Here is a 26,915-nt window from a genome sequence, read left to right on the forward strand (position 1 = left end):
ATAGATAGATAGATAGATAGATAGATAGATAGATAGATAGATAGATAGATAGATGGATGGATGTTTGCTATACCAAACTGGCCTCTGGAGGCCGGGCCTTGTAGCCTGTGCCCCCTGCCTTGCCTCTCAGAGCCTCAGGCCATTAAGCCTGGGCACCAATCATGCACACACAGTGATGACAGTCCTATTGTTACAACATCCTTCAGACCATTAGTTATAATATTGCACATTATTACACTATCGCAACACGGGGCAGATCTTGGCACACCAGGCAGGAACGTGATGGTGTGAGATCTTGTTTTAAATGGAGTCCCCAGCTCCAGACATGCAAACAGCTGTGGGTCATGAGCAAGAGTAGGAAACTTCTAGGTCTGGGGTTTGGGGTCACAGCGTTCCCTTGCACGTTCTCCTCTGGTCCTTGCTCCCTCCCAGTGTTGCAGACTAGCTATATACATTGGGTCAGAATGGTGCCCCTTGCCTAGGGCTGAGGACTGAGCAAGTTGATCTGTGTAAAATGCTTAGTCCAGTGCCTGGCACACAGCAAGGTATGGGGAAAGCAGCAGCCCTGGGTATTACTATCATTGTCACCAGCTACTGCGGGAGTGCGGAATGCTGGGGGACTGTGCCCGATACCAAGTGTAAGCCTCATGGCCCTAGGCTACAGGGAAGAAAACAGAAAGGTGAGCAGAGGGGAAACATGGGATTCTCATCCATGGAGACTAGTCACTTCTAGCACAGATTAGATCAGGAATGCCAAACACTACTTTCGCTGGGGGAAGGTGAGGCCAATTTACAGAGAGCAAGTGACCTCAAGGCCTGAATGACTCCATTCCTAGGAGACTCCTAGAGAGCAAGAGACATACTGTGAAATTTGAATCTAGCCCAGACAGGTCATTTCTGCCTCCTGGAAGGGTTCTATCAGAGCCTGGCAGAGGCCCCCGATGCAATGGCAAGCTGCCACTGGACATACCCAGATGTCGCCTCTCTGGGACAGGAGCGTAGCCAGACCCCTCCAAGGACCCCTCCAAGGACCTTGTCCATGGAGGCAGCCCCTTTGGTCTCCTCTCACTAAGATGGGAACCCAATGCTGCTCACTCTTTGAACTGCTTCACATGGGATTTCCCCCACAGAGACCAAGCAACTAAGAAGGGAATGCCTAATGCTGCCTCAGCAGGAAACAGAAGGCCTTTATCAAAAATTCTCCCAGCTGATAGCTCCACTCCTTCTTCATTTGACAGCATAGTTTTGCCTGTTTTTTTTTTTAAGATTTTTTTTATTTATTTGACAGACAGAGATCACAAGTAGGCAGAGAGGCAGGCAGAGAGAGAGGGGGCAGCAGGCTCCCCACTGAGCAGAGAGCCCGACCCGGGGCTTGATTCCAGGACCCTGAGACCATGACCCGAGCCAAAAGCAGAGGCTTAACCCACTGAGCCACCCAGTTGCCCCAGTTTTGCCTGTTCTTAAACAAGGAAGGAATAAATGGCGTATGATGGTAAATTAAAAATATATATATATTCTCCCAGCCAAGTGTGCCTCGCCCCTTGGTTTTCTGCACTCCTCAGTCTCTGAGTAATAAAAGGAACCAGTACAGAAAAAGGGGAAATCAGGCAGGAATGAACAAGACTGGCTATCAGTCCATAATTGTTGAAGCTGGATGATGGGCATGGGCTGGGGGTGGGGGGCGTGTTCTCATTCTATTTTCTCTGACATTTATTTCTGATATACATTTTCTTATGTTCTATTTTGTATGTGAAAGTTTTTCATAATAAACAATGTTTCTTGAAAGAATCTGTGAATAACCCAAAGCCCAGGAGGCTAAGGGCCATCTTCTTGATCTCTTACCAGAAATTCCCCCTAAATCAGATGAAATCTGAGTGTATCCAGCAAGGAAAATATGGTGAGGGCACAGCACTGGTCTGGCTTTAGTAGGTCATCAAACAAGGTCCATGTTTCTCACGGGGAGAAAAGCTGTGGTGGCTCTTGGGTTTTGAGGAAAATGTTTCAGCGGGAGAGAGAAGGTGAAGAGGGTACTCTGACTGAGTCCACCCTAACCCACTGGGACTTGGGACGGCGCTGGGCCTCTGGCCCCACCCCAGCCTTTTCCCTGAGGTGAAGTGTGTTCTCCCAAGCCTCCAAGGATAGGTGGCTGGGCCTCACACTGGGGGCAGACGTCCTCTCTCCCTTCCTGGGGTTCTGGCCTCCATATGGTCCAGGTCATGGTGATGGGGGTAACCTATCTGTATCACCCTCCTATGCACCCCCTCCTGCGGCTGAAAGCCATACTCCAAACCCAGGATTTCTGAAATCGGAAACATCGTATCAACTATCCCAAGACATCTCCCGGCCACAGGCCTCATTACTCTGGCCAATTCCCAACCCTGCTTGAAGTTGGCATTTTAGAGGCCTTTGGTTGACAAGAGCCCAAACAGGCCTGCTGTTTCAGGCCAGATTAGGGCTCCTGGGCAGCATCAGGTGAAAAGTGCCTCGTAGGTCCCTGAATGATTCCTACGTACCTTACCGAAAGGCGTCTCCCACATGGCTGGTCACTGTTTGAAATTCCACCAGCAAAGTAGTATCCTTTGGGACTATACATTGCTTTCTTGAGATAATCTTTTCCAAAGCTACCCTGGGAAAGTCACACATTAAAACTATACCGGTGTATGAACTGTTTACTGACCCGGGTATCTGAGAGGGAGGGAGAGCACAGAGGGCTGGCTAAGAGCAAGGGTGACAAGGAGTGGTCCAGACAGCTTGGGTAGGGACCTCTCCTAGTTTCAGGGTGCAGGCTGTTGGGTTCAGAGTGAGGGTTGAAAAGATGTTTAGGGGCACCTGGGTCAGTAAGTGTCTGCCTTCAGCCCAGGTCATGATCCCAGGGTCCTGGGATTGGGCCCTTCCCCCTCTCCCACTCCCCCTGCTTCTTGTGTTCCCTCTCTCACCGTTTCTCTCTGTCAAATAAATAAATAAAATCTTAAGGAAAAGTTTAGAGGGAAAGGGACAGGTCACTCAAGGTAGAGGTCACTGAAGCCACCTATAAAGCAAGGCTGTAGCAGCCAAAGCAGGGTCGAGAACCTACCAGCTGTCAGTTTGGGGGTACCTCCCCAGGAGCTAGCCTTTGTCTCTTGCAGAGCACAGGAATGGAAGTGGCTCCTGGGGTTCCAGAGATGGCTGCCTGGAAAAAAACACCCATGAAGATATTCGCCAATCCATCTGGCTGCCGGAGAGGCACCCCAACCCTCACCCTGCACAGCTGCCCCAGTGGGTGTGCCTCCTTTCCCACCCGCCAGTGACTCAGTGCACAGGACAACGGAGGCTGGGAGGGGAGGCTGTAGGATCTGCATCTGCCTTGTAAGCTTGAAGCCAAGCGCTCCAGCCCCTCCATGTTTATAACAGCATGTACCCAACCCTTAATAAATGCCAGGAACCATTCTAAGATTGGTGTACATAAAATCATTTAATCCTCACCACACTGGAAGATCTATTTTCTTACACATAGAAGTTTTAGTATTTCATCCCTATTTTACAGCTGAGGAAACAGAGGCACAGAGAGGTTAATCAAGAGCGCAGAGGGACAGAGCACAGAGTGAGTGAAAGTTAAGAGTGGGGTACAGGCCCACCCTACACTACAGAGCAGCACCCTGACTCACTGGGCACTCTGCCTCTGCTACCCTCGTATCTACCAGGCGGCACAGGGGAGAGGTAGGGGGAGTTGTCGGTGTTCACCAACTCTGGGTCAGGCACTTGACAAACACTTGTGTGCTTCAATCTCAGAAGAACCCAGTGGAGATGCGCCATGATACTCACTGCCCATGTGCAGAAGCAAGACCAGAGAAGTCTGACCATCTGCCAAGGCCACACAGCCCAGGAAGGGGTGGAGCTGAAATCCAAACCTTGGTCTGAGCTCTGCCTGGCAGGCCTATCCTCCCCAAATACGCCCTCCTCCCAGCTAAAGAGCATAGAGACCAGAAGGGAAGGAAAGGAAGATGGGGGTGAGGAGGCTGGAGAGAGGCTTCAGAGGCAGTCCTTAGCCCAGCAGCTTACATTCCCCAAGGTCCAGGAGAATGTCTGGACCTCCTCCACCTCTTGAGGGACCACAAGCAGCCATGTCCCTGTAGATGGACCACCCTGATGCTCCTAGAGCAATGGCTGGGCTTTTGGGGTCTGGAGCAAGGTCCTGTGGAGGTCCGCCCTGCCCCACCACTGCCACTGCACATCTGCTAGCCACCCAGCACAAGGGCAGGATGGGGGGCATTGCCAACCAGTGGTACTTCTTGATCTGTGGACTCAGACAAATGGGTATACAGCCTGGATGGGCATACCTCACCTCCTCCAGAGAATAAAGGTGATAATCCAGATTGCAGGGTAGGCAAGGTCTGTAGCATATGGAGAGGGCATGAGCTGGGACAGAAATGTGGCCTGAGGCCCCCTGGCTCCCCTCTGACCCAGGCTCCACCAGCCCCACAAAAGGGACAAGGTAGGAAGACAGCACAGTCCGTGCTTGGGCTGGATGTCCTCTGGGTAAGGGAGCAGATTCCCAGCACAGAGGACCCAGAGGCTTCACTGGAGCAGGCGCCGCCTGTAGACCACTGTCAGGAACAAGGCCAGGAACACCCCAGTAGCAGCTGCCCTGAGCCACGGAGCCCAGGTGCTGACCTGGATGTAATCCTCCTCCTCCAGGGGCTCCGGGGTGGCACGCGGCCCAGGATTACCCTCCAGCAGGTCAACGCTGGGGTCCTGGGTCACTTGGATCCTAATGGAATCTACCGACTGGTACTCGTTCTCCTCTGGGGCATTGTCAGGCCCCGCGTCCAACGACTTGCTGTAGCTGAGGGCCAGGTCCGCAGAGCAGCCCGAGAATGGCTCACTTTCTACCCGGGAGGCCAGACAGCCTGGCTTGCTCAGCTCCAACTCGGACTCCCAGCCAGAAGAGCTGGGGTTTGGTTCGGGCAAGCTGTCTCTGGTGGAGATGGTGGGCCCTGGAGCTCCTGCAGTCTCCTGGGAAAGAAAGGAGGGGCTGAAAGGGACTGGGGATGGCAGGGAGACAGCCAAGTTGCATGACCCCATTTCCAGCCAGGCCATGAACTAGCATTCCAACCCTCCAATTCCCAGCCCAAAGTCCAGAAAGGAAGCCGCCCCCTCTTGGAGACTCAACCCACTGATGGTACGGGAGGGCAGTGGGGGATTCAGGGACCAAGGCTCTGCTGGCTGGGGTACCAGTGGTGACTTCCTCCAATGTACCCCTCTTGCTACTCACTGGCCTGCCTGTAAGTTCACCCCCACCCTCCTGGAGCCCTTGGTCGCTATGGCCCCATCCCACTCTGATGTTCTGCCTGGGTGGAGGGCCATGGAGCAGCCACAGCGTCAGAGCCCTGCCATGGGCCTAAAGGGTCCCCTGGACTTGGTTGCTCCAGGCAGACAGCAGCTACAGGGCTGCAAGGGCTTGCCCCAGCCATGAAGCAGGGGGGCGGGGGAGGGGCACTGCTGCATCAGTGTGGCTACCTCCAGCATGTTAGTCCCATCTAAGACTGCAGTCAGTAAGGACTGGCTCGTGGTGAGGCAGACTGGATATTCCAGTGGTAAGGAGCAGGGCACTGAAGCAGGCAGGCCGCCCCGTGCTGCCCCTCATTGTTCAGTCTGCAACACACACTACTGAGCTCCATGGGTAGCTGCAAGCTCTAAATGGGCTAAGGCACATGATCAGGGGGATGGCCATCATGCCCAACCGTCCCAAGGCATCTGCACTCAGGGGCTTGAAGGATTATTATTACTCTAAAGGGTGTATGTGGGGTCTGGAAGATGCTAGATCTCAGCTAGCCCTACACCCTCGAGGAGCAGCACTGGGATATCCCAGGCTAGAGATGGACTGGGGACTGGAAAGCGTCCGAGGACAGGGCTAGAGGGAAAAGCCTGGATCACTGCTGGACAGCGCAAAGACTCACCCCTGAGGGTGTGTGGCTCCTGACGGTGGGCACAGTGCTGGCGGGCGCCTTGCTGGGCACCGTGCTTGTGGACATCCTGGGCTCGGGCACCAAGCCTGTAGGCACTCTGGGTGCTGCTGTGCCAGCACGCACTGAGTTGATGGGTAGTTTGGATGGTGGCAGACTTGTGAGCACATTAGTGGCTACTGCCCCTGAGGGTTTTGAGCTGGCAGGCAACTTGGAAGGCACTGCTCTGTCAAGTGCTGAGCTGGCAGGAACCCTGGAGGACACAATGCTGGTGGTCAGTGAGCTTGTGGACACCCCAGGCCCCGTGGAGCAGACGCCGGCCTCACGATGGTCACCAGAGCCCCCTGCACAGGCCAAGCCCATGGATGAGGAGGAGGTGCCAGCAGATGGCGCTGCCGCGGAGGGTGCAGGCAAACGGCTCGCCCTGTGGGTGGAACGGCTCAGGGGCTGGAAGGAGACAGATGGAGACACAGGCCCACGGGATGAGGGGAGGCTGGAGGCCGTGCCTGCAGGGGGCAAAATAAAAGGGGAGACACAAATCACAGGACCGTTACTCTAAAATCACAGTCACCCTGGGATCAGAAGGCTGAAGAGCCACTGTGCCCTAGCTCAAGTCCCTACTGCCTCCAAGCCCCCCAACTTCTTACCCAGGGAATCTCCACAGTCCCTTTGGTCACTGTGCCCAGGCCTGGGTCCTTGGACCTATATATCCTTAGTCCTTGACCTAAAGCCGAGTCTTCTAAGAGTGAAATGGTCCCTCTCCCTAAAAGCATCTAGGAGCTTAAAGATCACTCATTATCCTCTGCTCTTTCTTCTCCTGCCTGGGACACCCTCCTTTCCTCCTGTGTCTGCTCCTTATCTTGGGGGAAATTCTGGATGCTCCTCCCTCTGCCACCTTCCTCTCCCCGCCCATAGGAGCAATTCTGGACCAGGCAGAAGAGCTCCCAGCAGTCACAGGGCACCAGAGGCCCCTCTTCCCTTACCTGTACCCACACCCTCTGCAGTGTGATTGTCAGTCCTCTCATCCAGGGATGGAGTCTATTTCCTGACTCCTTGACTCTGCGCTGGCCTCCGTGACCTGCTCTGGCTCACAGAATGAGGCAGGATGAAACTGCCAGGGTGAGTCTTTGCCCAGGAGCCTGCTCTCTCAGAATTCTGCTCAGCTGCCATGAAATAGACTTGTCTGGTGAAGGACGAGGACTCGCTGAAGAGAACCAAGGTGCCCCAGCAGAGCGTACGTGTGTTTGGGCATCAACGTGTATACAAGAGGGAATTCAGCCGAGACCTGAAGAACTACCCTGAACCAGCCCAAATTGCTCACCCACAGAATCATGAGCTAAATCGTTATATTTTAAGCTACTAAATGTGGGAACAGTTTGCTACACAGAAAATATGGATATGCCCTCTAAGGAACTGAGTTGCTCCCTAAGGTAAACTCCCTTTATTCCCCCTTGCCTCCTGTCCAAGGGGGGCAACTCTAAGTCTTCACCCTCACTGGGAGGTTGGAGAGGCCCCAGAACTCCAGATTCCACACATACCTGGTGTGTGGGCACCGCCTAGTTCTGTGTCCTGCTCTTGATGTCCACTGAAGGTCAGAGGGTTGAAGGCCGCCATGTCAGAGGAGGTTTCCAGGGGGCCAGCGGGCCTCCTCAGGACATCCCCAGAATGGGGCATCGGTGGGACTTTCTTTGAACTCTGCAAGAGGGAAAATATAAATGAGGCAATTGCTTTTCCCAGGAGTGGGCATCTCCTACAGGTCTCAGCCCATAGCACGAAGTACAGAAACTGAGGAAGCCCCTAGCCCGGGCTTTGGTCATTGCCAGACCCTGTCTACAGGAACCTACCTCACCAAAAACACACACTGTCCCATGGGGAGTCTCTATTCATCTGCCTTGCCCTGTAAAAGGTTCCCCTCTCTGATACTATTGCACAGACCCCTTTCTTGGGCTTCAAGTTCATGGTCTGACATCTCCTGGACATCCCAACAGAATCAGCCATTTCTGCTCTGAATCAGCTTTACTGGCAATAAGTACTCCAACCACCCCATTACCTCCTGCTTCCCCAGTACCCCTCCACTGTTCATTCCCTGGTCCCTCGATATAGCTCACCTCGTCACACAAACCACTGCAAAGACCACAAAACTGTGGCTTCACCGCTGGCTGGTAAGAGGATTGAGCACTACCACAGGGTGAAGCCCAGCTTAGCAGTCTGAAAGCTGGTTTGGAGCCTACCTCCACCGAGGGAGCCCTGAGGTTCCGAGCAGAGATTAGACATGGTTTGTGGGTGGGAGATAAGAGAGCTTCTAGAAGCTGGAAAGATAGGAACACAAAAGCAGGAGGCCCAAAGTAGACTGTGAGGACACACCTCTTCCGGGGACTCTGCTGGCTGGGTATCCTGGACTGGCAAGGGGAAACTTGGCTCCTCCTCTCTGTAGCCGTTGTGGGGGGCCCTGGGGGCCACAGCAGGTTTAGAGGACCGTGGAACCTCAGCAGGAACTAACTGTGGCTCCACTGGGGCTGGAGGCCGGTTCCGGACCCCTGGAGGCAAAGACAGAGTGATGTCAAGGGGGAATCATGGATGCTCCCAATGACAGGAAAGGCCTGCGTGCTCCTGGACCCCCAGGTCAATGACTATCAGCCCCCACCCCCAACTCCCAAAGCTGTCCTGATGTAGGGTGTACTTAGAAGAGACAAGACTCATTGAGTGGGAGGCAGTAGCGGGAGGGAGAGAGGAAGGTAGGGAGGACAAAAACCAGGAGAGGTAGAAGGAGTAGGGTGGGAGAGGTTGGGGGGGCCATGGGGGGCACTCCACAAGCCTCTCACAACCCAGACTGGGTCAGCGGTCACCACTTCTCTCTCCCCTGTCATTCTGGAACCCAGTGGCTTTCTCCTCCTCTTTGTTGGTGGCTGTCCCCCTTAACTGACCCCTCAGAAAGAAGGATGGAAGGGAGAGAGAGGGAGAGGGAGGGAGGGAAAGAAAAAAAAGAAAAGCAAACAGGAGGCTCTTCTAAGGCTGTAAATCTCGTCAGGGTCTCAGGAGTTGTCTCTAGTCTAAATCATAAATAGGGCTGGCTTGAATTTTCTTCCTGTCATGACCCCTCCGACCTGACCTCACCAGACCCCTCTGGCCACTTGGCCCGGAAGGGTAACTCTGCGGCTAGGGTGGAGGACTGAGAAGACTCCAGGGGAAGCAAGGGGGAGAGGAAGAGATGAGGGAGAGGAAGGAAGGAAACCATGAGGAAGAAAGAGGAGACAGTGACGGGGGAAGGGAAGAGTAGAGTAGAGGGGAGAGAAGGCCGTCAGCTGAACGAGAGACAAGAGGAAGTGAGAAAGAGGAGGGAAGCAAATGTCACAGCCACAAAAATTAGAGGAAGTCCCATCTGGTGAGCACATGGGAGGTGTCCAGTCCCACATCCATCATCTCGTGGTACCAACCACAGTCCTACAATGTAGATGTCTGGCCGTGAGTCCCATTTTACAGAGGGGAAGACTGAGGTTTAGAGAAATTAAGGGACTTGGCCGAAGGGACATGGCTAACAAGAAGCTAAGCTGTGATCCACACCCAGGTTTGTCTACCGCGTAAGAGTCATGGGAGGGAAAGTGACAGAGGGAGGCAGGAGTACAGAGGGGAGGGGAGAGGCTGAATGGAGGCCAAGGGAACTAACAGGGGTTCCACAAGGAGGGCCACAGCAGGAAGCTCACCGGGCAGGTTGCTGTAGTAGATGCGAGCCACTTCGTCAGCAAGATCCACCAGCTCACAGGCCCTTAGTGCACTGATGAGGGACTCCACCCAGCCGATCCGCCGCCGAAGGCTGTTGAAGAGCTCCCAGAGGGTGCCCTGGTTCCCAGAGAGCTGGCAAGAGGCCCGCAGTCGGTCCTGGAAGACACAGCCAGCTGCCCTGCTCAAGCCAGGGGGCCCTGGCCCCTTCCCCACTCAGAGGGGACAGTTGCAGAGAGAGGCTCCAAGTAGCCCCAAGAGCAAGGCAGCCATCTGAAACTCAGTCAGAGCCCAGGACAAGGCCAGTGTTTGGGCCCAAGTTTAAAGGCAGTTACCAGGAAACAGGCTCTTACTGTGTGCCAGGCCCTGTGCTCAGGATGCTGAGAGCTACTGTCCCGACTCTACTGGTGAGGAAACAAGCTTAGCAGAAATAAGGTAACAAAGATCCTATGGACAGATCCTAGTTAGTCCTTCACCAAAGCCTGGGGTTTGCTCAGGTAGCCCCGAAGGCAAAAAGAAAGGGTTTGGATTAACAGCAGAGGAAAGGTACAGAGGAAACAGAAGACGAAAAGGAGGTAAAGGGACAGAGAGAGGAAGCCAATGCTAAGAATCAGGAGGTTGGGATGCTGGGAGACTCTGATAAGGAGTCTCAGGGCAGAGGAGGTTTTATGGGCACTGAATTCCCACATGCAGACGGGCAAACAGAGAGCAGAAACGAAGACCCATAGGAAACATATCCTGCAGAACTAGTCAGGAGGCACCCCCTATGCCCCCTAATTCAAGGGAGGGGGCCCGAATCCCAACAGCCACAGGCCCGCACCACCATCAGCACAGCCGCGTGGTGGCAGCAGAGAGCCGGAGCCACTGGGAGCAGCTAGAACTGGGAGGCGGCCAGCCCCACTTCTCTTGGGGCTACAGCCAGTTCTGAGAGGCTAGGGCAGTCTGGCTCCCGCGAGCTGTCAAAACTGAGCCCTGGGCTCCCTGTCAGGACAGGGTCCCGTGATAAGGTGAATGGAGTCAACACGGAGCAGGAACAATGACAAGAGACGACGTCAAGGAAAGTCTCGAGGGGAGCACGTGAGGGGACCGAAGCCCAGACATCTCAGGCAGCCAGCACCCTACTTTTTTAGCACTACACCGTATGGACGCAAGAGGGAGCTCAGCTACGTGGGAAAAGGCCAGCTTGAACCACACTTCATTCTGCAAGTTAGAGAAGCGTCAAGGTCAAGAAGCAGGATGCAGAAGATGGAAAAGGAAGGAGTTGGCCCTGGCTTTGGCGGAAAGCTCCGAGCCCCATGCCCCTGCACCGAGTCAGTCAGAATCCCATGCCCCCAGCTCACCTGGTCACTTGTGGTGAGGCAGGACAGGTAAGGCAGTATCTCCAGAACATGAATGCGGTCGACAAAACTGCTGTAATGGTAGCGGATATACTCGTAAGTCTTTTCCTCTGCAAACGTCATCGCTGTCTAGGTTCTGAAGTGATGGCGGGTTCTGGCCCATAAAAGGACAGATGGGGGAGGGGGGGTAAAAAGGCTGGAAAAGAAAGCACACCACTTATGGTAACAGAGTTGGGAATGGGGTGGGACAAAAGGCAATGATTCCTTTCTTTCTCAATTCTCTGGAGTGCTTGCTTCTTTCTTTAATCGTCTAATTTTATGACTGCCTGAGTCCCAGAGGCCCTCAAGAAATTTGCTTAAAAACGAATTGATGACCGGGGCGCCTGGGTGGCTCAGTGGGTCAAAGCCTCTGCTTTCAGCTCAGGTCATGATTCCGGGGTCCTGGGATCGAGCCCTGCATCCAGCTCTCTGCTCAGCGGGGAGCCTGCCTCTCTGCCTACTTGTGATCTCTGTCAAATAAATAAATAAAACCTTTTAAAAAAATGAATTGATGACCAAAAGAAATCAGATCCAGCTCTAGGCCCCATTTCTTCCCTGCAGGCTGGTCAGTGTTGGGGAGGGCTCTGGCTCCCTGCCATTGTTCCAAGGTCTGTTTTGCCCCTAGCTGCTGACAGCAAGTGGGCTCCACCAAGAAGTGCTGCTTCCCTGGTGTGTACCAGGAAAAAAAAAAAAAAGAAAGAAAAGCCCAAAATAATAATAAGATCATCCTACTTTAAATGTGAAGAAAACAAAGTACCAAGAAATTAAGGGGCTTGCTAGTTAGTGGAAGAGCAAAAAACAGAAGTCTTCAGCCTCCAGGATCAGGTTCTTTCTAGAACATGACTGCAAGCCCACCATTAAGGCTTGTTGCATACATGTTCTTAGGATAGGAGGCTGGTTCCACTCACTGTGTGATCTGGGGCAAATTACCAGTCCTTTGCAGGTTTCTCTTCACCCCTAAAATGGCTTAGAGAGCTTGTTTTGACAACACAATAGTTCAACCACATAAGGTTCACATTTAGAAGTGCCTCAATTACTAGCAATTGCTACTAGTTGCTTAGGTAGCACTTACCACAATTTGCAATTATAGATGGGGTTGTCTGCGAGTTTCTTACCTGCCTCCCCGCTCAGGGAGAGCTGCAGGGAATAAAAGGGACAAGATCTCTGCCATCATCCAATTTATATTCTATTGGGGTGGGACAGATAACAAATGAGTAAACATATACATATATAAGAATTCCAGACATTAATCATGGAAAATAAAGCAGGGTAATGAGACAGAACCCCTGGAGAAAGGTATGTTGCATGGATGGAGGTGGTCAGGGAAGTCTTTCTGAATCCCTGACATTTGAGCTGAGGCCTTCTGGGCTGTAACAAGATCAGCTCTGGGGGTGGGGGTTGGAGGGCGGCACAGCAAATTAGAAGTCCTAAGGCGTAAATGAGCTTGGCGTGTTTGAAGAACAGAAAACGGGTCTGAGGGGTCCAGGTTTAGAAAGCTAGGGGGAGGGGCAGAGATCAAGATCAAGGAGGTTAGGAGAGGTGGCTCATGTGGGGTGTTGCAGGAAAGGACTTTGGGGGTTACTTTGGGGGGGGGGTGAGATGGGAGGCCATCAGGGGGTTCTGAGCAGGGAAGGGAGAGGACTGAACTTTTGTTAAAGACCTCCCTGGTAGTTGTGAAAACCTGGACTGTGGAGGGACCAGGATGGAAGCAGGGAGATAAATCAGGAGGCTAAAGGAAGGGGCCACAGGATGGGGATGGCGGGAATGCTGCCCTGGGAGGTGGTGAGAGGTGCTTGGGTTCCTGGTGTGCTGCGGATGTGGGAAGTGAGGAAGAGAGAAGAATCAAGGATGCTCAGGTGTTGGTGGACGGAGGGTGCCATTCAGGCAGGCTAGAGAATCTGGTGGAGAAGCTGTGGTACAGAGAGGTCTCCAAAGCTCCATTTTGAACAAGTGAAGCTTAAGATGCTGGAACATGTCCAAGTAGGTTTTGTAGGAAGGAAGGGGTCAGAAGACAGAGGGTCAGGCTGGAGCAAACACATAGGTGCCTGGCGTGGGCGGACTCTAGGCCTCATAGCCTCATGTTACATGCCTTGCTTTGTTAGCCACCAGGGGCGACATTCCTGCTGGTTAATGTGTTAATGACAGAGGTCAAGAGGATCAAGGCGATTTGGTGTTGGGGGGGGGGGGGCTCCTCTGAGCCTTCAGGAGGTGAGCAAAGAACAACTCTAAGGTGGCCAAATGATCCTTTCTCCTTCTCTTCCATGGCATCCAGAGAGGTACCAGGAGAGAGTCAAGTAATACATTCTTCTGCATCTGAGCCTCAGCCCTTAGGCATAAGAGTTTGGGAAGTATGGGGACTCCTGGGTGGCTCAGTTGGTGAAGCATCTCCCTTCAACTCAGGTCATGATCCCAGGGTCCTGGGATCGAGTCTGGAAGCAGGCTCCTTGCTCGGGCAGTTCTCCCTTGGCCTGCCGCTCCCCCTGCTCTCTCCGTCTGACAAATAAATAAAACCTTTTAAAAAGGAGGTGGGGGTGGGGAGTATGAAGTATAACATGCTCCAACCAAAAAGAAAGGAAGCCCATATTGTTCACATTTATTCACCGTTCCACTATAGGCGGGCCCATCCTAAGTTTCTTTCATTTAGGAGAGGAGAAATGATGCCAGGTTGCACAAGCAGTCAGGATTTGAACCCAGGACCTGCTGCCTCTTTGCAGCTCACCATAACACCTTGCAGAATATATGCCCTGCTGCAGCAAGTGAGACTCACAGCCCCAGAGGGACCGAGGGCACGGCTTGTGTGAGGGGAGTTGTGTGAGGGTGTGCCCCTGAGGCTGAAACATTTAGTCCCTTCTCTTTAAAGAACTGTAAATCGTTCAGACAAGCCCGAGTGCATTCCCTCTATGGCAGTCACGGTTCTCAGGCTGTTGACTGTACTTCCAAAAGTTTTTGCGACTCCACAGCATGCGCATGAGAACGTCGATTTTTTTTTATTTGTTTTTGTTTTTGTTTTCCCAGCATCTCCTTCCCGTCTCAGAGAAGGGCAGACCGACGCTGCGAGGAGAGCTGTCTCCCTGAACGCCCCGGAGGCTCTGAGAGCGTCCAGGAAAGAAATAACAACCGGCCGAGAGGGGCGAGGCCTCACCGACTGGGCTCCGATTGCTGGATGGGACCAGGACCAGGCTCGCTGAGGGAGGGAGGCTGTTCTGAGCAGCTGTCACCCCCGAGAACTGTCATGGCTCCGGGGAGGACGGCGGCCCCAGACTTGTAGGCGCGGCCCCGGCTCCGGGAGGTTGGCGCGCCCGGGCCAGGCCTCGCCCGGGAGTCACCCTCGGCCTGCGTGGAGGCTGCAGGAGCTCCGCAACCGGCGCCTGCCTTCTTCCCGCCCAACTTCCCCTCCAGTCCGGGCAGACGCCCCGCGCCACCCCCGGGGCTGGCTGAGGCTCGTGGAGTCCTCGCTGCGGCGAACTGCTCGTGGGCTCTTCCCCAGCCCCACGCACCCAGTGGCGTCCCTGACCCCCGAGCGCCCGGGCGGACTCCAAGTCCCACTCGGCTCTTGACGCCGCTGGCCACCTCCCCGAACGGGATCCGCGAGCCCTGAGCCGACGGGACAGAGGGCCCAGGAAGGCTAACTTACCTCGGGTAGCCACGACTCCGCGACCCGCCGACCTCCGCGGACACTCCGGAACCCTCCCCAGCAGGGAGGGGGCGCGGCGGGGAGAGGCGGGACCGCGCGGCCATTGGCCAGACGGCGGGGGCGGGGCTTCTCGGCCCACCAGAGCCAGAGGGCAGTGGGCGGGGGACGCTTGGCCTTGGCTCCCGGACCTGGACACGCCAGACCGCGCTCCCGGACCGACCTAGGTCCCTGCTGCGGCGTAGAGGATCAGATTATTTTCTTTCCTTGTTTGTCTCGAGCAACGTCCAGGGGAAATCCAGAATCCAAGTGGACGGCCGACCTCGGAGTCAGTGGTCGGCTGGGTCACCGTGCTCCCTACGCTAAGCAATCACTCCTCCCGCCAAGTAATTTGAAGGGGGAGGGTCTTTATGTCATTTGTACCCGGGCACCTAGGACCTGGCACGTAGTTAGTGCTCAATAAATATAGGGTGATACGCGAAGTTCACAGGGCGACTCCTGGGGAAGCAGGATCGCGGTGGGAGGAAGCTGGGTAGGTAAGAGCTGGGCAGGGGCACCGCGATTGACTTGCCCCGCCTGCTGGGTGTGGGTCTTTAGTGCTGCGTGGGAAGCTTCTCTGCGCAAGGGTCTGAGGCAGGTACTTCCCCACAGTGCCAACTGCCTGGCCCTTCCTCTGCTTGGGGCAGAAGCCAGCAATTACTAAGCCACCACTGTGTTCCAGGTACAGGCTTAAAGTCTTATACCCTAGAACCCACTAAATACTCTCACAATAACCAGGTTGAGGTTTATTTTTCCCGGTTTTAAGAGATATTAAAAGATTCAGAAAATGGCAGTTCTTACTAAACTTAAACATGCCAAGTCTATCACCCAGCCACCACTCTCTTAGCTGTGTGTCCAACTAAAAATGTACAGGATACCTAGTGTTCATAGTGGCTTTGTTCGCAATAGCCAAACTCTGGAAACAACCCAAAGTTTCCCTCAGCAGGAGAATGAAGAGACCAACAGTGGTGCACTCACATTATGGAATAGTATACAGCAGTGAAAAAGACAATCGATCACTACACATAACATGGATGACTGTCACCAGGATAAATGGGAACCACAGTTAACCAAGTAAAGCACAAAGAATACATCCTGTTTGTTCCTTCAGTGGCGAGCTAAGGCAAGGTTCGAAAATGGGCAAAACTCATCTACGTAAATAGAAATTACTTCTGGGTGGGCACAAGGGAAATTTTGCAGGGAATAGAAATGTTCTCTATCATTGTTTTAAAGATTTTTTTTTTCATTTATTTGAGAGAGAGAGCATGTGCATGACCAGGGGGAGGAACAGGGAGAGAAGCAGACTTCTTGCTGAGCAGGGAGCCTGACGTGGGGCTTGATCCTAGAACCCTGGGATCATGACCTGAGCTGAAGGCAGGCGATTAGCTGACTGAACCACCCAGCCACCCTGGTGTCCCAGAAATATTCTATATCTTGATGTGAGTGGTGGATATATGGGCTTGTACATATGTAAAAATGCATCAGCTGTACAGTCAAGATTGTTATACTTTATACTGCAACTTAAAAGTGAAAGACTGGGCACCTGAGTGGTTCAGTCAGTTAAGTGTCTGCCTTTGACTCAGGTCATGATCCCAGGGTAGGGAGATCAAGTCCTACTCCTGGCTCCACACTCAGTGGGGAGCTGGCTTGAGGTTCTCTCTCTCCTCTGGGGCTGGGGGAGGGGTGGGGAGGGTAGGGAAGTGGGAGGTGCTTTGACAGAGATCACATACAAATGCCTGAGTACACACCTATCTTAAAAGTTAGTGCTCCCAAACTAAGTCACAGGAAAATGCCTGAACACTTTTTAGATGAGATTTTATTTATTAGTAACCCTGTGGATATTTCACAACATTCAGCATTTACAAAATGTTATTATTACACCTGAACTCAACTAACTGTAATAAAGCTAGTATGTCTTATTTAGCCAAGACAGGGTGAATGTCAATTGGTTCGAGAATTCATCTTGCCTGCTACCTACTCCAATCCATGACCTCATATCTAATTCTTGCAGGAAGAACACGGGAGGGGCACCTGGGTGGCTCAGTGAGTTAAAGCCTCTGCCTTTGGCTCGGGTCATGATGTCAGGGTCCTGAGATCGAGCCCTGCATCGGGCTCTCTGCTCAGCAGGGAGCCTACTTCCCCCCTCTCTCTGTCTGCCTCTCTGCCTACTTGTGATCTCTCTCTCCCTGTGTCAAATAAATAAAAAATTAAAAAAAAAAAAAAGAATATGGGAGTGTGACGACTGGCTTCCAAATGCAGTTTTCACCCCTGTCTCTACCCTTATATTAGGAAAAAAAAAACAACAAACAAACAAACAAAAAAACACAGCTTTCTCAAAAACACAATGAGATACTATCTTAGCCCATTTGGGCTGCTGTCTGGGAGGCCCAGACAACAAACACTTATTTCTAATTCTGGAGGCTGGGAAGTCCAAGATCAAGGTGCCAGTAGATTTGGTGTCTCATAGACACTCACTTGCTACTTCAGAAACATAGTCTTCTTGCTGTCCTCACGTGATGCTTCCATCATGTAAGCAAGGGAGATCTCTGGGTCTCTTTTTTTTTTTTTAAGATTTATTTATTTATTTGACAGACAGAGATCACAAGTAGGCAGAGAGGCAGACAGAGAGAGAGGAGGAAGCAGGCTCCCTGCTGAGCAGAGAGCCCAATGTGGGGCTCGATCCCAGGACCCTGGGATCATGACCTGAGCCGAAAGCAGAGGCTTTAATCCACTGAGCCACCCAGGTGCCCCTCTGGGTCTCTTTTAAAGAGCACTAATTTGGAGCACCTGGGTGGCTCAGTGGGTTAAAGCCTCTGCCTTCCCCTCAGGTCATGATCCCAGGGTTCTGGGATCGAGCCCTGCATCCGGCTCTCTGCTCAGCAAGGAGCCTGCTTCCCCCGCGCTCTCTGCCGCATCTCTGCCTACTTGTGATATCTGTCTGTCAAATAAATAAATAAAATCTTTTAAAAATAAAAAAATAAAAGAGCACTAATTTGATCCATAAGTGCTCATCACTTCTCGGCCTTTTGGCTAAGATCAAGTGTGATCCATAAGTGCTCCACACTTGTGACCCAAATCACCTCCCGAAGATACCACCTCCAAATACCATCACATTGGAGAATGGATTTTAAAATATAAATGGGGGAGGGGACATAAACATTTGGTCTATAGCAGATACAAACCTTTAGAATGGCTACTATAAAACCAACAAACAAGAAAATAACAAGTGTTGGCAAGGATATGAAGAAACTGGAACCCTTGTACATTACTGGTACGAATGTGAAATGGCACAGCTGCTATGGGACAGGATGGCTGTTTATTGTGGTGTAACATATACAGAACATAAAATTTAACATATTCTAACCACTGGTAAGTGTACAGTTCTCTGGCAATATTCACACTGCTGTGCAGCCATCACCACCGTCCATTTCCAGAATTTTTCATCTTCTCCAACTGAACCTCTCTACCCATTAAACACTAAGTCTCCCCTCTCCATTGCTCCCCGGCTCCTAGAAGCTCCTATGCTACTTTATGTCTCTAGGAGTTTGACTGTTCTAGAGAGCTTATGTAAATGGAATGATACAATATTTGTCATTTCGTGACTGGCTTATTTCATGTAGCATAGTGTCTTCAAAGTGCATCCCTGTTATAGTATGTGTTAGAATTTCCTTCCTTTTGAAGGCTGAATCAGATTCCATTGTATGGAGAGACCACATTTTGTCCATTTGTCCACTGCTTCTACCTTTGGCCAGTTGTGAATAATGCTGCTGTGAACGTGGAGGTACAAATATCTGTTGAAGTCCCCGCTTTCGTTTCTGTGGGTATTCCTCCAGAAGGAGACTTGCCAGATCTTTTGATAATTCTATTTTTAAATTTTTGAGGAAATGGGTAGAGAGGTTCAGTTGGGAAAGATAAGAAAGTTCCGGCAATGGAAGGTGATAAAGGCTGCACAACAATGGATGTTCTTAATGCCAGGGAACTGCACACCCCACAATGGTTAGAATGGTAAATTTTATGTTATGTGTATGTTACCACAATGAAAATCCTGGCCTACATGGTCTCCTGCCACCTTTGCCTGGGATCCTAAGGAGGGTATATCATCTCATCTATGCTATTCTTGCCAAAACTCATAATCTGAAAACAATCATGGGGAAATGTCAAAAAACCCAAATGTGGGCCATTCAAGAAGTGTCACGTTCCATACAGTAGCCACTTTGCACCATAGCCATTTCCCACAAATTAAGGTATTGATGTAAAACTCAGTTACTCAGGGGCACCGGGGTGGCTCAGTGGGTTAAAGCCTCTGCCTTCGGCTCCGGTCATGATCCCAAGGTCCTGGGATCGAGCCCCACATCGGGCTCTCTGCTCAGCAGGGAGCCTGCTTCCTCCTCTCTCTCACTGCCTGCCTCTCAGCCTACTTGTGATCTCTATCTGTCAAATAAATAAATAAAATCTTTAAAAAAAAATAAAAAAATTAAAAAAATAAAACTCAGTTACTCAGCCCCACGAGCCACATTCTAAGTGCCATTTTTATATGGCTAATGGCTGCCACAGTACACAGCACAGATATTGTGTGGTTCTGTCATTGCAGAACATTCTACCAGAGAGTTTTAAAAAAAGATATACCGGACAGCACTGACCTACAGAATAACTCTCCAAAAATGTCAAGGAAAGACTGAGGAACTGTTCCTGATTAAACAAGAATAAAGAGATAGAACAACCGAAAGCAGTGGGAGATCCTGAATTGGACCCTGAAAGATAAAAAAGGACATTGGTGGGACAAATGTGGAACACTTACTAAGACTTTGGTTTAGTTAATAATACTCCATCTGTGCTAATTTTCTGATATTTATCATTGTGCTGTAGTTATGTAAGATGTAAACATTTTATTATTTTTGCAACTGTTTTGTAAGTCTGAAATTATTTCAAAATGAAAAATTTTTAAGTAAAATAAAATGTAAAGCCATCCCTATCTTGCTATTTATATTATTGTACCTTTTACAGTGGACTGTGTTCCACCCTATTTCATGAGTAGATTGCATTTTGGGGGCTTTTGAGGTTTTTATTTAAATTCCAGTTAGTTAACATACAGTGTAATATTACTTTCGGGTGTACAATATAGTGACTCAGCACTTCCATATGCCACCCAGGGCTCAATCATGACAACTGCTCTTCCCAATCCCCATCACTTGTTTCACCCACCCCACCCCCTCCAGTGAGGGCCTGTGGAATCCCCCTCCATAATAACCAAGCATAACCAAGCAGGTGGCCCAAGTCCCCAAGCGGGTGCTACTAGAAGGGCCGTGGCTTAGATGTGTTGACTCAGCAGCCACCAGCTCACGTTTCCCCCCGGAGAGCAGAGTCAGGCCCAAAGAATAGTGACAGACAGCCCCAAAAAGGGAAATGTTCTCATGTCTGAGGCCCTTCAGGGAGCTAAGACTGAAAAAACAAAATATAAACCTGTCTTTACAACCTTGTTTCAGAAAAGTTTTTAAACTGTTATTATTTAAACTATTTTATCTTTCACACTGCCAACTTCATTTCAAAAAAATTGATATATTTTCAGTAAAGCTGGGGAAAAATTTTATGCTTATATAGTTCCTATGGGGAAAACTAGAAATGCTTGATGAAGAAAATGGAAATCTGCACTCCTAAGGCTTCCACTCAGGAGAAACTGCCAGTGATATTCCAGTATTGTCTTTTCTTTCTTTCTTTCTTTCTTTTTTTTTTTTTAATAAAGATTAACTTATTTATCAGAGAGAGAGAGAGATGAGAGGCTGGGGGGGGTGGTGGGGAGGGAAGAGCAGAGGAGGAGAAGAATCCGAAGTAGACTCTCCACTGAGCACAGAGCGCACAGGGGGCTGGACCCCATGACCCTGAGATCACCACCAGAGCAGAAATCAAGAGTCCGATGCTTAAGTGACTGAGCCACCCAGGTGCCCCATGCCAGTGGCTTTTCACCTAGGATATGCTTTCCTGCAATACAGGGCCTCTGAGTCCTCTGGCTTCCAGGAGTCACCCTTAGACTCTCTGGACATAACAGGGTCTGGTATAAGCTCACCTTACCTTTCAGTGGTCTCAGGAGAAGAGGGCTTGTCAGCTTGTGGGTCAGTCCCTGCTGCAGATGGCTCTTCTGGGGCTCAGTCCCAGTGGTCAGTCTACTTGGCTTCTTCATCAGCCTCAGGACATTGTTTGCTGGTCACCTGCCACTCAGGCACTGCTCTCCTGTACTTTCTTCCCGAAAACCACTGACGTAAGTTGCTTGGCAACAGACATTTACCTAAAATTTGTGGGAAAACAAGCAAATGCGTGTGTGGGCAGGATATGGCTTGCAAGCTACCAGAGTTCACAGACGTCCCCCAGGACAGCCACCTTCCCCTGATCACATTCCTCCATGGCCCCAGCTTCCTACTGCAGCCTTCCTTGCTTTCAGCCCCTCATGCTCTCTCTTGTCCTAAGGCCCCTCCCCTAGGATCTGGAACCGGTGCAGAAAACAGAAAACACTGTGGTTCTTTTGTGCACAAAAGGGCTTTGTTTCTTGAAGCATAATTCTGTGAAATGTATCAATCTTAAGTGTGCCACTTGATTTTTACGGAAGTAAACACCTGTGCAGCCAGCACCTGGATCAAAATCAAGACTCTTTCTGCCTCTCAGAAAGTTCCCTTGTACCCCTTTATCAATCTCAACCCCAATTCATTATTCTGATTCCAACACCATAGTTTAGTTTTTGCCTGTTCTTGAATTTAATATAAATAAAATCAAATAATACATGCTCTTTGGTGTCTGGCATCTTTCACCCAGCATTTTTTTAAGTAATGTCTACTCCTAACAGGATACTCGAACTCAGGGTTGCATTCCCCACTGACTGAGCCAGCCAGGCGCCCCTACTCAACATGTTTTTGACATTCGTCTATGTTGTTGCATCTATCAGGAATTCGCTCTTCCTTTGCTGGGTAGTATTCTATCACACAATTTATTTATTTATTTATTTATTTATTAATTCTATTTTCCTTTTTTTTAAAAGATTTTATTTATTTGACAAAGAGAGAGAGAGAGATCACAAGTAGGCAGAGGCAGGCAGAGAGAGAGGGGGAAGCAGGGAGCCCGATGCAGGGCTCCATCTCAGACCCTGAGATCATGACCTGAGCCAAAGACAGACGCTTAAACATCTGAACCATCCAGGCGCCCCTATTAATTCTATCATCTATGGAATACTTGGGCTTCTCTGGGTTTGGGCTACTAGCAATAAGGCTGCTATGGGCATGCACGTATAAATCTTTTTGTGGAGCTAAGTCCTCATTTAAAAATTGCTGGACAACAAGTTATGTTTAGCTTTAATAGAAACTTCCAGGGGTACCTGGCTAGTTTAGTTGGAAGAGCATGTGACTCTTAATCTCAAGGTCATGAGTTCAAGCGCCACACTGGGCATACAGCCTACTTAAAAAGATAAAAAAAAAAAAAGAAGAAAAGAAAACCTTCTAAGCTATTCCCTAAAGAGGAATTTTACACTTATACCGGCAGTGTACTGATAGTTTCAGGCGATTCAATTCAGTCCTCTACTTCGCCAACACTTAACATGGTCAGTTTCTTTTTTTTTTTCCCAGAGGAAGGGATTTAATATAGAAAATTAGTTCGTTTCCAAATTGGCCTGGGGTTGGGGGAATGCTGCAGGCAGCAGGAGGCCACCAAGGTAGTAACTGAGCTCAAGAGCACACCCCCATAACCACAGTCAGAAGTGAGAAGGCCGCTGCTGCCACCCCCAGCTCCACAGGGCTCTGTCTCAACATCCAGTCAAGGCAGGAATGCCAAGTCTGGCTGCTGAGATTTCTCTAGATCCTCACATATTTGTGCCCTTGCCGTCAACAGAGATGGTAGCAGGAAGATGGCTCCATCCCCCAAATCTCTGGTGGGGCATCTAATTGTCAGACCACATTTTTTTTTTAAAGATTTTATTTATTTGACAGAAACAGCAAGAGGGGAAACACAAGAGCAGGGGGTGTGGGAGAGGGAGAAGGAGGCTTCCAGCCAAGCAGGGAACCCGATGCGGGGCTCAATCCCAGGACCTGGGGATCATGACCTGAGCCAAAGGCAGAAGCTTAATGACTGAGCCACCCAGGCGCCCCTGTCAGACCTCATTCTGAATATGTATTTATAGTTTTATGTACATTTATATATTTGTATATATTTAATGATTTATTTATTTGAGAGAGAGCTTTATTTGAGGAAGAGGAGGGGCAAAGGGGGGAGAATCCCAAGCAGATTCCCCACTGAGCACAGAGTCCAACAGGCACTTGTTCCCATGACCCGTGGGATCATGACCTGAGTCCAACCGATAGAGCCACCCAGGTACCCCTCATTTTATATTCTTAATTCTAGCTGCAAAGGAGTCTGATAAGTATATTTTTCCACTTTCCAGCCTCTGCAGCATATAGGAAAGCACCCTATAAAGATATAGGGAGAGGGCCTGGCCTTTTCAGTTGGCTTTGGCTGAGTAAAAAAGCTATCCCAAAATGTAACTGACTAAAATAGCAACCATTTATTTAGCTCACAATTCTGCAGGTTGGTGATTTGGTACTGAGCTCAGCTAGCCAGTTCTCAACTTAGTTGGGCTCACTGATGCCAGTTACCAAATCTATTGGGAACTGACTGGCCGATGATGGGCTCAGCTGGGATGGATCACCTCTGTCTCATGTGGTCTCTCACTCTCCAGCAGGCTAACCTAGGCTTGTTTTCATGATGGCTGGGCAGCTTTCCAAGAGAGAGCTCAAAATGCTCTTCAGGCCTTGGCTCCAATATAGCACATCACTTCTGCCACATTCTGCTGGCCAAAGCTAGTCACTAAGGCTGGCCCAGATTCGAAGGCAGTGGAAATAGATTTCCACCTCTTCCAGAAGGTGACGTAAAGCCACAGTGCAAGGGTGTGAATAAAGGGTGGAATGAGAAGTCATGGCAATCTAGTCCCCAGCACCCACCATACCCCCCATTCCTGGAACCAGCCAGCACATCCCAAGTACTCTCTTTCTTTTCAACAAACAACAAGATTCCCTATATCTTACCTTTTCTGTTCCTTTATTTTGTCCTGTTTCCTGGGTTCCTTCATTTTCCAGGTCTTCAAATTAATGTTTAATGTAAGCAATACCTTCACTTTCTGAGAACTCATTCTTATTCTCTGTTGTTCCATAAGGCAAACTTCAGGGATGTGAGATCTTCCTGAATCTAATTACTAAGAATAGTAGGAAGAGAGCTTAAAAAAAATTTTTTTTTCCTACTGTTCCAACTGCATGGTTTTCTTCTAAAGCCATTTTTTTTTTTGCTGTTTTCTTAGTTTATTTTTTGCATTGGCAGTCTTTCCCCTAACGTCTGGTGAACATTTTTTTGCATTAAGAATGAGGCAGGGGCGCCTGGGTGGCTCAGTGGGTTGGGCCTCTGCCTTCGGCTCAGGTCATGATCCCAGGGGCCTGGAATCGAGTCCCGCATGGGGCTCTCTGCTCAGCAGGGAGCCTGCTTCTCCTCATCTCTCTCTCTGTCTGTCTCTCTGCCTATTTGTGATCTCTCTCTCTATCAAATAAATAAATAAAATCTTTAAAAAAAATAAAATAAAAAAAAAAAAAGAATGAGGCAATATGGGGCACCTGGGTGGCTCAGTCGTTGGGCATCTGCCTTCGGCTCAAGTCAAGATCCCAGGGTGCTGGGATGGAGCCCCACAATGGGCTCCCTGCTCAGCGGGGAGCCTGCTTCTCCCTCTCCCACTTCCCCTGCTTGTGTTCCTTCTCTTGCTATGTCTCTCTATCAAATAAATAAAATTTAAAAAAAAAGAATGTGGAAATAGGGGTGCCTGGGTGGCTCAGTCGTTAGACATCAGCTCAGGTCATGGTCCCAGGGTCCTGGGATTGAGCCCCGCATCGAGCCCCGCATCAGGCTCCCTTCTCCCTCTCCTGCTCCCCCTGCTTGTGTTCCCTCTCTCATTGTGTCTCTGTCAAATAAATAATAAAGACCTTAAAAAAAGAACGAGGCAATAAAAAGCACTGGGGAAGTTCTGTGCACATCCACTGGTTGGCTTCTTTCTGGGGCAGGCAGATGGGGACTGACCTGTACCAGAGCCTCTGTAGGCCAGAACACAAGGCTCTCATGGATGGGGCTATTCTGTTTCTTTAGGGCATGGATGCTTAACCTGGTTCAGGCCAATGACTCCTTGGATTGTCTGGTCAAGTCTGGAGGCCAGAGTAGTATTTTTAAAGGCATTTAAAAATACATAGGATTACCCCAAAATTCCAGTTATACTGAAATAGTCATTGAGCTTTTAAACAACATTTCCTCTCTCTCCATGAGCACCCAGGGCTCTGTTGGTGAGATTCTCTATCTCCTGACTGCTACACATATTTAAAGTATACAATTTGATGAGATTTGACATATATGTATACTTGCCAAACTATCATCACAATCAAGATAATGAACATATCCATAATCCACCGATTCCAAAATTGCCTTTTGTAATTTTTTTTCCCCTTTTAAATGTTGGCCACAAGTGGCAATGGTATTAGCAGAATCTGAGACTTGATCACTAAAAGAAATGATGGATATTTTCTTTTAAGATTTTTTTTAAATCTATTTGACAGAAAGAGAGAGAGATCACAAGCAGGCAGAGAGGCAGGCAGAGACAGAGAGAGGAGGAAGCAGGCTCCCCACTGAGCAGAGAGCCTGATGCGGGGCTCGATTCTAGGACTCTGAGATCATGACCCAAGCTGAAGGCAGAGGCCTTAACCCGCTCAGGCGCCCCAAGAAATGATGGATATTTTCATATAACGAAGAGATGCCTCAGATTATCATTTATGCATAATGCTACTTAAATATCTCATTGAACCAAACAACTGTCAAAGGGCTTCAATGTCCTTTTACTTTTGATCAAGTAAGCACCCCAAGCAATGCCCAACTGAAGGCAGAGTCCTTGCTGGGCCAAAAATTTCTGGGCCCTCAAGCTGCCATGGCCTGCATAATTGGGGTGGACATAGGTATGACTCAGCCCACTGATAGACTTCATAAACCAGGCGATTATTTCAGGGAGCGGAGGAGTTCTACCACTCTTTGACTCACCTTTACCCAGGGCAGAAATCATAGGCCTATGCTAACACCCAATCATAATGCTAACCTCTTTCAGAACACTGAAGGGAAAAATCATTCCTTCCCTTTAACAGCAGTGTAGAAAGCAAGCCAGCCCAAGTTCTGAAACAGGAAGGCTGTAGCAGGAAACTTGCAAATGCTACACCACTGTTTCCTTTGCTCTAACAAACAGCTTATCATCTGGGAAAGGGACGTGTGGTCCTGGGTGGCCCATCCTTGAGAGATAACAGAGGCAGTGTGTTATTTCTATCTGCTTCCCAGGAGAAAGAAGTTGTTACATGATGATGTTGCAGAGTCCCTGGCCCCAATGGTCTCCTATAAACCACCGACTCATTCATGCATTCATCCATTCATTTGTTTCATATATTTTGGATGCCTGCTATGTGCCAGGTGCTATATTTAATTTTAGAAAACAAGAGACACAATGTGAATCCTCCTGGAGGTCACAGCCTGATGGGAAAAGGAAGCATTAAACCAAATAGCACACAAATAAACATATGTAATGGTGGGGTGGAGAAAACGGATTTTTAAAAGTTAGAATAGCAGGGCGCCTGGGTGGCTCAGTGGGTTAAAGCCTCTGTTCAGGTCATGGGCCCGGAATCCTGGGATCGAGCCCCGCATCGGGCTCTCTGCTCAGTGAGGAGCCTGCTTCCTCCTCTCTCTCTGCCTGTCTCTGCCTATTTGTGGTCTCTGTCTGTCAAATGAATGGATAAAATCTTTAAAAAAAAATAGCTATATCTGCTTCTTAAGGGGTATATATAATTCATGTCTGGAAGGACAGATCTTTCTAAGGTCCCCTTCAGCCTACAAACATTAGTGGGGAAGGGATTCTTGCTTGAGAATTTAATCATGTCCTGTAAGAGTTTGTGAGTTCAAAGCAGAACTGAAAATGTGCTTTCAGTTGCTGCTGATGGAGACTCGGAACAGTCTTTTTCTTTTTCAGGTGGGCACAGGTAGGTCACCAGCAGGCAGGGCTGGAGCCAAGCTGGGTAGGGGATGAGGCCCTAACCTGCTCAGCATGAATGGGACAGAGGGAATGAACACAAATGAAACAAGACTGCTGAGCACAGCACAGAAGCAACACGGGGAGGT

General features: G+C 49.9%; 1 protein-coding gene across 4 annotated transcripts in view; it reads right to left on the reverse strand.

Annotated features, from left to right (window-relative positions):
* LOC132021755 (mitochondrial antiviral-signaling protein-like) overlaps positions 1-20,949 on the reverse strand; it is a 37,688-nt gene extending 16,739 nt beyond the window's left edge. For 2 of the 4 annotated variants that reach the window (XR_009405439.1, XM_059406603.1), the window contains exons 1-8: positions 14,670-14,764; positions 11,000-11,192; positions 9,644-9,818; positions 8,307-8,479; positions 7,481-7,637; positions 5,937-6,448; positions 4,651-4,992; positions 3,074-3,169 (exon numbers count right to left, since the gene is read on the reverse strand). Coding sequence is in view for 3 of the 4 variants with exons in the window: in XM_059406603.1 (XP_059262586.1) it covers positions 3,080-3,169; positions 4,651-4,992; positions 5,937-6,448; positions 7,481-7,637; positions 8,307-8,479; positions 9,644-9,818; positions 11,000-11,119 (1,569 nt within the window). In the remaining variant the exon portion in view is untranslated. Of the gene's footprint in view, positions 1-3,073; positions 3,170-3,432; positions 4,993-5,936; positions 6,449-7,480; positions 7,638-8,306; positions 8,480-9,643; positions 9,819-10,999; positions 11,193-14,669; positions 14,765-20,771 lie in introns of those variants that run through there. The other 2 variants (XM_059406602.1, XM_059406601.1) reach the window with 2 other exon arrangements.
* Between the last annotated feature and the right edge of the window lie 5,966 nt (positions 20,950-26,915).

This window comes from Mustela nigripes, chromosome 7 (genome assembly GCF_022355385.1).
Source record: "Mustela nigripes isolate SB6536 chromosome 7, MUSNIG.SB6536, whole genome shotgun sequence".
Classification (NCBI taxonomy): Eukaryota; Metazoa; Chordata; class Mammalia; order Carnivora; family Mustelidae; genus Mustela; species Mustela nigripes.